Here is a 13,050-nt window from a genome sequence, read left to right as displayed (position 1 = left end):
CTGGGGAAGGGGACTCAACAATCTGTTTGAGCAAGGCTTCCAAGTGATTGTGATACACACTGAACTTTGAGAACCACTGGTATAAAGAACAACAGGACTAGAATGTCAGCTCACATTTGGAACTGCACAGCTCAGGTACCTAAGGCCAAAGATAGGAGGTTGGGAATTAATCTCAGAAGACTTCTATTACTGAAAGTTCACTCAAATCAGAACCACTAATATACTGGAAACTCAGAATCATTTCTCTGCTCAGAGTAGATGGTTTCTCCTTCCTTCCAAGACTGTGAATGTGAAGGAATTTCTTCTTTAAGATATAAGCCTCTTGTAAATAAATAATGCTTAGGGAAGAGATTATGAAATTGTGGTCTTTATTAAAATTTCACTCCCTATTTGCCACATCACAGGATGTTTCTTCTCTTCTTCTTTTTGACAGTTGGAAGTGTTCCAAAAAGTCTTCAGGTCAGGGAAAGTGCAGATATTTGCCTTCTGAAACTCAGGATTGTATGTTTTTCCTGGTCTAATATGTCTGGGCTGAGATGTAATACTTCTGGATCACTCTTCACTAAAAGAATTTAAGAGCTTCTAAGAGCAGATCATCTACTAGATTATCAAGCTTGGTGAAAAGTCAGTCAACTGTAAAAAAAAAAAAAACTACATTCTATTCTCTAACTACACTGAATGACTAGGAACATGTCATGTTCTCTCCTGGGTAAGTGAAGAAAAGAGTTCAGATGATCTTCATCTTGTTTCCAGTATATCAAGGAATACCTCCATGGTACAGTCAGGAAAAAGGACTTCTCTGGGATTCTAATCAGGATCAACCCAGTTCTCAACAGTTAATGTCTCACTTTTGGTAAAGGGGGGAGATTTAACAGTAGTACACAAGTCTTTGTCTTAAAAATCTTACTAGAGATATCCTTAGTCCTAATTACTCCTTTGTTTTCAAAACAGGGAGAGCTAGGAAGATATTCACAATAGAAGAGGACACTTAATGTTATCTTAAAAAGGAAGGCAAAGTGAGTTTAGATAGGATTATTTTGGAGACAGACCAATGTAAATAGAATTCTGACAAACTGAGAGCCTCTCCCACCACCTTTAACAGATGGCAGCCTGGGAGAAATTATCTGCAATGACTGAAATGTAAGGGACTATTACCTAGATAAGACACTTCTCCAAATTAAGAAGGAAAAGATAGGAAATATTAAGATTGTCAAAGCACTCAATGAAATCTGAACAATTAATGAGTATAAAAGACATGTTCAATCTCATAAGAAATCAAAGAAAATAAAATGAAATGACGAAATGTCTTTATGCACACACACATGCACAACAGAAATGAATACTTATGTCCACCAAAATATATATACAAGAATATTTATGTTAGTCAAAAAGTGAAAGCCCAAATGCTTATCTACAACAGAGGATACACTGTGATATATTCATGCAGTGGAATATTATGCAACAATGAAAAGAACTACAGGTACACAACATGAATAAATACCACAGACATAATCTTCAGTGAAAGAAATCAGACAGGAATATACCTAAACAAAGTTCAAGAACAGACAAGATTAATCTATGGAGATAGAAGTCAGAAAGGTGTTTAATTTGGGGGTGGGTATAATACTGATTGAGAGGAGGCATAAGGAAGCCTTCCAGGGTCCTAGAAACATACTATATCTTAATCTGGCTGTGGTTAAATGGACATATGAATACATATATAAAAACTCATCAAGTTCTATGCTTAAATTTGTGCCCTTTTAGTACACAAATTAAACATCAACTTAAAAATTAAGGGCTTCCCTGGTGGCGCAGTGGTTGAGAGTCCACCTGCCGATGCAGGGGACATGGGTTCATGCCCTGGTCCGGGAGGATCCCACATGCCACGGAATGGCTGGGCCCGTGAGCCATGGCTGCTGAGCCTGCACGTCCGGAGCCTGTGCTCCGCAACGGGAGAGACCACAACAGTGAGAGGCCCGCGTACAGCCAAAAAAAAAAAAAAAAAAAATTAAATTAAAAAAATTCTGCTCGGGCTTCCCTGGTGGCGCAGTGGTTGAGAGTCCGCCTGCCGATGCAGGGGACACGGGTTCGTGCCCCGGTCTGGGAAGATCCCAGATGCCGCGGAGCGGCTGGGCCCGTGAGCCATGGCTGCTGAGCCTGCGCGTCTGGAGCCTGTACTCCCCAACGGGAGAGGCCACAACAGTGAGAGGCCCGTGTACGGCAAAAAAAAAAAAAAAAAATTCTGCTCAAAACAAAGATAATCAAAACTTCAAAAAAGATAATCAAATTTAAAATTTCAAAAAACTCTCAAATTTAAAATTATTCCACTTAATCTATGATAGTGTTTTATAAAACTTCACAGACCCAAAGAAAGATAAACAAAACTTCAAAGACCCTCAAAGTTTGAAATATCCCAACTAAACACTAAGTCTTATAAATTTTTAAAACTTGTTTGTTCAGTCATTCAACAAACATGGGATGCTAACGTGTAACAGATGCAGTTCTAGGAACTTAGCTTGCAGCAGTGAATAAAGTGAAATTCCTACCCTTATAGAGCTTACACATTTGGAGCCTGGGGTGGGAATTAGAAGGAGTTTATAGGGTGGTCAGGAAAGGGCTCCTTAAGAAAGCAACTTTTAAGCAGAGAACTGATGAAAATTATGAAGCAAGCGAGAAACAGAAGTGGAAGGCCCCTGCGGTGGAAGTAGGAATAGCCTGTTCAAAGAACAGCAAGGAGGTTGGTTTGGTCAGAGCAGAATAAGCCAAAGGTGGACAAGTGTAAGAACTAGGTTGCGGGGAGGGGGAGTAAAACAATCTCTCATTATTTGAGCAAATACTTTGTTGCAGAGCATGTTAAACTAGATTTCTATGTGATGAATTCCTTAGACTGCATGTGCCAATACTTTCACCTGTTCAGACACTAGCAAAGATCACTGCATTGGGTGAATCAAAAGAACTAGAAATACTGTCCATTTGCCTTTATTAAACAAAGCAAAATAAAACATGGTAAGGTACAAAACTTTTATGAGTTAATTGGCTTCCATCATCCACCAAGCAGCTTACTGGAATTTCAAGCCTAGTCCTACAGTCAGTCAATACCCTCCAGAGTCCAGTTTAAAAATTCAAATCTAATAAGCAACAGCAAACATTACGTATGCACCATTTGATATTTTAAAAATAAAACAAACAAACAAAAAACCACTTCTCTTAAGTATTCCTTACTAGCCAGCATCAGACAGATCAGCCTTATGACCTAATTTTCTGGTTTTTTTTTTTTTAAACTAAACTTTCATATATTACATAACTATGAAGTGATGACTTCACTGATCAAATCATTTTGTCTTCATTTTGTCTAAACTGCCTAACTGGGAAAACTATCTCCATATGTAAGGTTTTTAAAGGAAAAGGCAATATAAATCAAAGAAAACTGACAACTTGTTGGACCAAACATTATTAAAAAGAAAAGCTAATCCACTTATTAAGAAATGGTTAATCTGTTAAACTAACACTTATTAAATGTCTACAGTATAGAGATAGTACAGTTGATACACTACAGACTAAACCAGAGTGCTTAGATTTGTATCCTAGTTCTGGTACTCTAACTATATGATCTTGGCATATCACCATCTCTGTGCCTCAATTTCCACATCTGTAAAATGGGGAAAAGAATACCACTTACCTCATAAAGTTACTGAAAGAATTAAATAAGTAAATGCATCTAAAGTGTTCGGAATAGTACCTGGAAGATGTTAATGACTGTTGTTTTATTATTAATCTAGACCTGGCATTATGCTATGTGCTAAAACTACAAAGAGGACTCAGAAAATTTCCTCACCAGCACTAATCACCAAGAACACCACTGGCAGATACGTGACCATCAATATTTAACAGATATTTTACAGTAAATATACCTGAATTTAGGAATCTACACTGTGGGGTTCCCTTAACATTTCTACATACCTAGTTACTAATCCTAGATTTAAATATTTAAATTAAGAAAGCTAAAAGTATATTTTCTTGCTTAGGGTTAAAATGTTCAATACATTACAAAATAAGCAATGCAGTACAGTGTCAAGTTTTTATCAACAGAACACATATTTGCAGGTAATTTGAAATCTCAAGCTCCAGACAGGATATTTTAAAAATTCCTGGGCATCCCTGGTGGCACAGTGGTTAAGAATCCACCTGCCAATGCAGGGGACACGGGTTCGAGCCCTGGTCCGGGAAGATCCCACATGCCACGGAGCAACTAAGCCTGCGCACCACAACTACTGAGCGTGTGCTCCAGGGCCCGCGAGCCGCAACTAGAGAAAGACCATGCGCAGCAACGAAGACCCAACGCAGCCAAAAATAAATAAATTAAATAAACTAAAAAAAAATTTTTTTAATTCCTAAAACAGAGAAAACTTTAAAAAGGAGAAATAAAATATCCAGCTCCAGAGTCACTGCCTCAATAAAACATGCTCCTGCCAGAACTGTTTACTCCACTTCTCTTCTGCTTCTGTGCTGCATCAATCCATCAACATTTTTTCAATCAATAGTTTAGAGCGGTGCTGCCCAACAAAAATGTAATGTGAGCCACATAATTTTAAAATTTTCAGTAGCCACTTCAGAAAGTAGTAACAGGTGAAATTAATGTATTTTTATTTAGCCCAATATAACCAATTATCATTACTGCAAAATGTAATCAATAGAAAAATTTTTAATGAAATAACATTCTTTTTTACAAACTAAGTCTTCAAAATCTGGAGTGTATTTTATACTTGCATAACATCTCAATTTGGACTACCCACATTTTAAGAGCTCAACAGCCACATGTGGCTACCAGCTACTGTACTGGACAATGCAGAGCTAGAGAGTCTAGCACTTCACTATATGGGCCAGCAACATGAGCATCACCTTGGATTTTGTTAGAAATACTGAATCTCAGCCCACCTCAGACCTACTAGAACAGGAACTGAATTTAACAAGCTCCCCAGGTGATCTGAATATACATTAAAGATCGAGAAGTACTAAATTAGACCACACATAGCTTGTAAGCCTTAACAAATTGCTATTGCCATTCAACTATCATGTGGTATCATGCCACTCACTAATACAGAACACTGTATTTAAATAATAATGGCTTCCACACGAATCATGTTTTCTCTATGCTGTCCAAAAGAATTTTCTGCAATGGTGGAAACATATCTGTGCTGCCCCAAATGGTAGCCACTTGCCACATATGACTACTGAGCATTTGAAATGTGACTGGTACAACTGAGAAAGTGAATTTTTAGTTTTATTGACTTTTAACTCATGCAAACTTAAATAGCTACTACATATAGCAAGTAGCTACCATAATGCAGCATAACTCCAGCTGTTACTACATCCCACTATACTCTCTAGGAGGGTCCTCAAGACAAACTTATAAGGTTCTAATCAAGAAAATTCCTCTAATTACCTGCACTTCTCTCAATAAATCAATCTCTCTTTTTTATCAGCAACCATGTTTACCACTTTACATTGGCTAAGGTCAAACTTGAAATCTACCTCTATGGAAATATAAGTTATAGAATGTGTTTTGTATCTGTTAACATTACCCCACCTTATCATCAGTTAACAATATACATACCTGTACAGTCTTTTTTATTCTATGGGAAGGACCTGGATACTCTGGGGAATACAAATCTGTGAGGAATAATGAGTTGATTAATGTTGACTTTCCCAGTCCAGATTCACCTAAAAGAAATAGAGGTGGAAATCTGTTAAACTCAGCTACCTTATCAAGCTTAAATATTCAACCAATGCTATAATCAAACTTGCTTTTATGCAAGTACTTCTTAGTGGGACAAGGAAGTGACATTAGAAATTATACTATAAAGGCTCTCTATTAGAATAAATTCTTTGCCCTCATTTTCTTATCTATCAAATTAGACTGTTTCCAAGGATTTTTACCTTTATAATTCTACCATCTGTGTTCGCTAAAAGTAATGTATCTGTAGTCACCATTTTTAACAGTAATGTATTCCTAGAGATGAAAATTAGTCATGAAGGAAAACATCCCAGTTGGATTATATATTGCTGCTTCAGTGAAATAAAAAATAAAAGTATAAACATTTATTACAGACAATGAATGACCAAGGAAACAAATCATGTAGCTATAAAAAGTAGAAATCTGCTGATAAAAAGAAGAAAAATTAATCACAATGCATCTTAGTACAAAAGTGAACCACAAAAAAATACTTCCAATTTACCCATATACCAATCAGCTTAAGTATAAAGGGTACTTCTCTATAAACCAGACTCCAAAAAATCATGGGTAATTACTTTTTATAAAAATGCTCCTGCCTGAAGTAGGAGAGAGGTAAGACACGATTTCCACTAAGATTCACATACTCTTCTCTGACCCTTCATGTCAAGTCTAGTACACCATACCAAATGTACAGATATTTTTTACTAAAATAGAAACAGCTTCAGGATATATAAAATACAAAGTTAAAATAGATTAAAAGTCATATAATAATTATCAATTAATATGGCACCAGGTTAAAGAATCTAGTTATTGTTAATAGTTCAGTGAGTTTAATAGGCATCTTTAGCCTAAATAACTGATAGCACAATATTAACCTTACTATTTCTATTTATAGGTTGAGTTCTTTTGATATTGGCTCTCAAGAAAGGTAAGAACCGGGTGACTTCCTTGGTGGCACAGTGGTTAAGAATCCGCCTGCCAATGCAGGGGGCACAGGTTCGATTCCCTAGCCCGGGAAGATCCCACATGCTGCGGAGCAACTAAGCCCGTGCGCCACAACTACTGAGTCTGTGCTCTAGAGCCTGTGAGCCACAACTACTGAGCCCATGCACCACAACTACTGAAGCCCGTGCGCCTAGAGCCCGTGCTCTGCAATGAAGAGTGGCCCTTGCCCGCTGCAACTAGAGAAAGCCCGTGTGCAGCAACGAAGACCCAAAGCAGCCAAAAATAAATAAATAAAATTTTAAAGAAAGAAGAAAAAAAGAAAGGTAAGAACCATTGTAGGTGGTCTGGGCTTACTCCCTTTGAATGAGGGAGAATATCCTTTTTTCTAGACGTAGAAGTTTCTAAGTCACGGGAAAATAAGTTATAGGTTCCCCATACCTGCTTCTTTCTAAACTCTTAAACCTTGAATAAAGGAGGAAAGACTAGAATAAAACCCAAGTACTTGGGGATAATCAGAAGTATCTACAATATTTTCATTTAGAAGCAACCCTGCCCTTGAACCATTGCTATAAAACTCCTCACCAAATCCTCCTGGGTTGGGACACACAGTTTTCAAGGCACAAGCCCGCTGTGTCCCCCTTTGCTTGGCAAAGCAATAAAGCTATTACTTTCTACTTCACCCAAAACTCTGTCTCCAAGATTCGACTTGGCACCAGTGCACAGAGGCTGAGTTTTCAGCATCATTCCCTCAAACAAGAAGGAACAGAGCAGACTTTACTCAGATAAAACACTCGAACCTCTTTGGGGCTATCAGAAGGACAAGTGTTGCCTAACTGGGATTTCAGGTTGGAGAAGCACTGGGCAACACTGGTTAAAGTGCAGGAGGACTACAGATGCCTGGAGCAAAAAATTATGGGTGGAGAGACACAACAGACCACCTAAGGCCTTGAGGAGATGCTGAGGTAAAACTCCTTGGAGAATTAAGACATTCAAAAGAAACCATGTATGCAGGGGAAACTGAGAAAGCCACATACAGGCTCAAGCAATAAACATGCTCAGAAAAGTTGTGAAAAGGCATTAAACTTTCACTTTAGGCTGGATCTCTAGGTTCAGAGCATGCCCAGCTAATCATCAGACATCTGCCCTGACATATGACCAAGTCTGCAAAGACAGGGCAGGGTGAGTTTTTTCAAATGCATATTTTTCAACAACAACAAAGCACAAAGCATTCAAAGAAACAGAAAACACAGCCCATAAAAAGGAACAAAACAAAATCCCAGAAACCATCCCTGAAGCAGCACAGATAGTGGACTTGCTAGATGAGGACATTAAAATAGCTGTCTTAGAGAAAGATAAACATCATATCTCTTATATGTGGAATCTAAAAAACAGGGGGGTACAAATGAATTTATTTACAAAACAGAGATAAGAGTTTTGTAGAAACAAAGTAGAAAACAAACTTATGGTTATGGGGGTCAGGGGGATAAATCAGAAGACTGGGATTTACATATATACACTACTGTATATAAAATACATAACTAATAAGGACCTACTGTACAGCTCAGGGAATTTTACTCAATACTCTGTAATGGCCTATATGGGAAAAGAATCTAAAAAAGAGTGGATATATGTATAACTGATTCACTTTGCTGTACATCTGAAACTAACACAACATTGTAAATCAACTATACTCCAATAAAAATTTTTTTAAATAAATAAATTTAAGGACTTCCCTGGTGGTCCAGTGGTTAAGACTCTGCGTTCCCAATGCAGGCGGCCTGGGTTCAATCCCTGGTCAGGGAACTAGATCCCGCATGCCGCAACTAAGAGCCCACATACCACAACTAAAGACCTGGTGCAGCCAAATAAATAAGTAAATAAATTTAAATAGCAAAAAAAAAATAATAATAAATTAAACAAAATAGCTGTCTTAAATATGTCCAAAGAGCTAAAGAAAACAATGAACAATTAATGGAAATCAGGAAAACGATGTAAGAACAAAACCAGAATTTAACAAAGGAATAGAAATTGTGTAAAAAAACCAAACCACACCAAACCAAAACAAAAATTCTGGAGCTGAAACACACAATTGAAAAAATTCACTAGAGAGGTTCAAAAGCAACTGAGCATGTCTAAAAAAGAATCAGCAAACTTGGAAGATAGGACAATTAAAATTATTGAGTCTAAGGAGAAAAAAGAATGAAGAAAAACACAGCCTAAGGGATCTATGTGGGACACCATTTATTGAACTATTATATACAGTATGAGAGCTTTAGAAGGAAAAAGGGAAAGGGTCAAATAGATTATTTGAAGGAAAAAAAAAATGACCAAATTTTTCCCCAATTTGATGACAGACATCAATCTACAAATCCAAGAATCTCACTGAACTAGTAGGATAAACCCAGGAACCCGCACTGAGACACATCGTGATCAAACTGATAAAAAACAAAGACAAAAAGAGAAACTTGAAAGTGGCAAGAGAGAAGCAACATAGAAGGTATCATCAATAAGATTAGCAGCTGATTTCTCAGCAGCAACTCTGGAGACCAGAAGACAATGTGATGATAAAACTGTCAAATGACAATTCTACATCTGGCAAAATTGTGCTGAAAAGCTGAGGTAGAAATTAAGATATTTCCAGATAAACAAAAACTGAGGGAATTCATTATCACTACACATCCTCCACAGGAATGCTGAAGGGAGTCCTTCAGTTGAAATGAAAGAACCCTGGACAATAACTCAAAGCCACATAAAGATCCCCAGTAAAGGTAAATACATGGACAAATATAAAAACTGGTATTATTATAATTTTGGTTTCTAACTCCACTTTACATTTTCTGTAAGACTTGAAAGACGAATGAATAAGAAATAATTAGAAGTCTGTGTTATTGAGTACACAATGTTCAAAGATACAATTTGAGACATCAATAATAAAAAAAAGTATGTGGGGGCTGTATATGAGTAGTTTGTATATGTAATTAAAATTAAATTGGTATAAATTCAAGTTAGGTTATTATAATTTAAGATTTTATATATAATGTCTATGATAACTACAAAGAAAGCATCTACAGAATATACAAATAAGGAAATGAGAAAGGGAATCAAAACGTGATGCTACAAAACATCAACTAAACACAAAAGAAGGCAGTAAAGGAGAAAATGATATATTCAAAAGCTGTAAGACATACAGAAAACAACAAAATGACAAAACTAAGTTCTCTGTTACCAGTAATTACTTTACATGTACATGGATTAAATGTCTTAATCAAAGGCACAGATGGCCAGAATGGCTAAAAAAAACCCGATCCAACTGTATACTATCTGTAAGATCTAAAGACTTTAGATCTAAGGACACATACAAGTTGAAAGTAAAAGGATAAAAAAGATATTCCATGTAAGCAGTAATCAGAAGAGGTGAGATGGCTATACTTGTATCAGACAAAAGAGACTTAAGTAAAAAATTGATACAAGATGCAAATTAGGATTTATTATTAAAAAAGGGTCAATTCATGAAGTGGATATTATTACAGAATTATAAACATATATACACCAAACATCAGAGCCCCAAAATATATAAAGGAAACACTGACAAAATTTTGAAGGGGAAAATAGACAGTTTTACAATAATAATTGGAGAATTCCATACTCCACTTTAAATAATGGATAGAAGAAACAGACAGAAGATAAATTAGAAAACAGAGGACTTGAACTACACTATAAACCAACTGGACCTAATAAACATAGACAAAATACTCCATTCAACAACACCAAAATACACATTTTTCTCATGTGCACAGGGAGTATTATTCAAGACTGACCATAAAACCAAGTATGACTTGATAAACTTTTTCTTTTTTTTTTTTTTTTTTTTTTTTGCAGTACGCGGGCCTCTCACTGTCGTGGCCTCTCCCGTTGCAGAGCACAGGCTCTGGATGCGCAGGCTCAGCAGCCATGGCTCATGGGCCTAGCCACTCTGCAGCATGTGGGATCTTCCCAGACTGGGGCACGAACCCATGTCCCCTGCATCAGCAGGCGGACTCTCAACCACTGCGCCACCAGGGAAACCCATAAACTTTAAAAGATTTCAATCATCTTTTCCTATCACAACGAAATGAGACTCGAGATCAATAACAGAAAGAAAATGAAAAAATTAACACATATAAGGAAATTAAACAATACACTCAAACAGCTAACAGGTCAAATAAGAAATCCCAAGGTAAATTAGAAAATACCATGGAAAAAAAAAAGAAAATGAAAACACAACATACCAAAGCTTATGAGATACGAAAAAGTCATTTCTAATAGAAAAATTTGTAACTGTAAACACATACATAAAAATGAGGATCTGAAATCAACAATCTAACTTTACAACATAAGGAACTAAAAAATAAAGAACTAAACCCAAAACCAGCAAAAGAAAGGAAATATTAAAGTTAGAGAGGAGATAAATAAAATGGAAAACAGAAAACAACAGAGAAAAATCAACCAAACCAAAAGTTAGCTTTTGGAATAGATCAACAAAATTAACAACTCTTTTAGCTAGACTGATTGAGAATAAAAGAAAGAGAAGATTCAAATTACTAAAATCAGAAAGTGTGGATATTACTCCCAATTTTACAGAAATAAAAAAATTATGAGAGTACTATTAATAACTGTATGTCAATAAACTGGATAACATAAATGAAAAGGACAAATTCCATAAGACAAAAACTTAGAAACAATGAGGAATTAAGAGAACACATACAGTGAAAGGCAAACAGGCCTCTCAGATACTGATAAAGTGATTAAAAAATGGAAATGATCTAAATAATTAATATGGCTGATTTTCAAAAAATACAAAAATTCCTACCCAGAGAAAAAACATATTTTTCAAATACTTATGGAGCACTTACATAATCAGATCATGTTCTGGCTATAAAGAAAATCAATCAGTACTGAAAAACACAGAAATCTACAGATCATATTCTCTGACTACAAGCAGTGAAATTATAATTAACAACAAAATAACACAAACCATTTGCCCACTTAGACATAAAACAGTATCTCCCCTCAACTCTTATCTGAAAAACTACTCAAATACAAACAAAATGAGTAATATATACAAAAGTCTAAGATATATGACTAAAGTGGTGTTCAGAGAAAAACCTGTGCCTAATTAAGCCTAAAGAAAATAGATCAACCTTCAGAGTGGCTCTTGGAACTGTAAACCAGTGTCGCTTTTCTTTTTTTTTTTTGAGGCAAGGAGTAATGACTTTATTCGAAAAGCCCGCAGACCAAGAAGATGGTGGACAAGGGTCCCCAAAAATCCACATTAGTTTGGTCTGAATGCCAGCTCCTTTTATAGAACAGAGAGGGGAAGGAGGTGAGGAAGTAAAGTAAAAAGGCCATAAGCCTTTCAAATATCTCCTAGAATGGCCAGCCTCTGGGAGCAGATGTGTTAATTTCTTCTTTTCTGCAGCAATTCATAGCTAGACAGGGTCAGGATGTTTCCCTGAACAAAGGCACTTTGGTTTAACATTCAGACAGCAGGTCAGGGTCCCAAGGCAGGTCATTATGTATGATTATAATAACAAAAGCAACAAAAAGCAAAGGTTAAACTCAAAGAAACAGATCCAACAAGGAATCCGATTTAGCTCTTCCCTGGTATGGAAACTCAAGGAAAGGGTCATTGGAAGCTCTGATTTTTACAGCTGGTGGGTCAGAAAGACCTGGACTTGTGACTGGTGTCTGAAGTGGCAACTGGGGGAAGGGGGTAGTCTTATAGTATTGAGCCTTTAACTTGTAGAATCTGATGCTATCTCCAGGTAGATAGTTTCAGAATTGAATTGACTGTAGGAAACTCAGATGGTGTCCGAGAATTGCTTGGTGGTGTGTGGACTCCTGCCCCCATGTTACTGAACTCAGGTTTGGCTGCTCGCTGCTCAAAAGCTAATACTTTTGAGAGACAAGTGCTGGTAGGAATGGAAAGGTTGCTTTATGCAAGAGACTGGCAACTTGTGTCCAAAAACCAACTCCAAAGATTCTGCTCAACCATGAAAGTTTTTAAAGGGAGACTCATTAGCGGAGGGGGTCAGGGTCATTATTATCTTCCACAGTGTGCAGACTTTCTTCTGACTGGTTGGTGGTGAGGTAACAGGGTGGCATTCCAGGAATCTTGTGCTCAGCCTGAAGTTACCATCTTCCACCTGGGTGGGAGCCTTAGTTCCACAGAAGAACTCAAAGGTATTGCTGTGTATATTCCTTGAGGAGGCACCAGGACCTCGCCCCACTGTTGCACTATTGTTTCTTTCTTTTTTTTATTCAAACAGAAAGTCACAAAAATTATGATCATCCTCATCAGTTCACTCAGTCCCATGTAATTAATTTTTTTT

General features: G+C 36.8%; 1 protein-coding gene across 2 annotated transcripts in view; it reads right to left on the bottom strand.

Annotated features, from left to right (window-relative positions):
• Nucleotides 1-13,050, bottom strand: part of SEPTIN7 (septin 7) — a 103,007-nt gene that overhangs the window by 41,468 nt on the left and 48,489 nt on the right. For both annotated transcript variants that reach the window (XM_065883846.1, XM_065883845.1), the window contains exon 4: nt 5,615-5,721. In XM_065883846.1, the coding sequence (XP_065739918.1) occupies nt 5,615-5,721 (107 nt within the window). The remainder of the gene's footprint in view (nt 1-5,614; nt 5,722-13,050) is intronic.

This window comes from Phocoena phocoena, chromosome 9, assembly GCF_963924675.1.
Source record: "Phocoena phocoena chromosome 9, mPhoPho1.1, whole genome shotgun sequence".
NCBI lineage: Eukaryota > Metazoa > Chordata > Mammalia > Artiodactyla > Phocoenidae > Phocoena > Phocoena phocoena.
The sequence above is the reverse complement of the archived record's forward strand: the minus strand, read 5'-3'. Positions and strand labels throughout refer to the sequence as shown.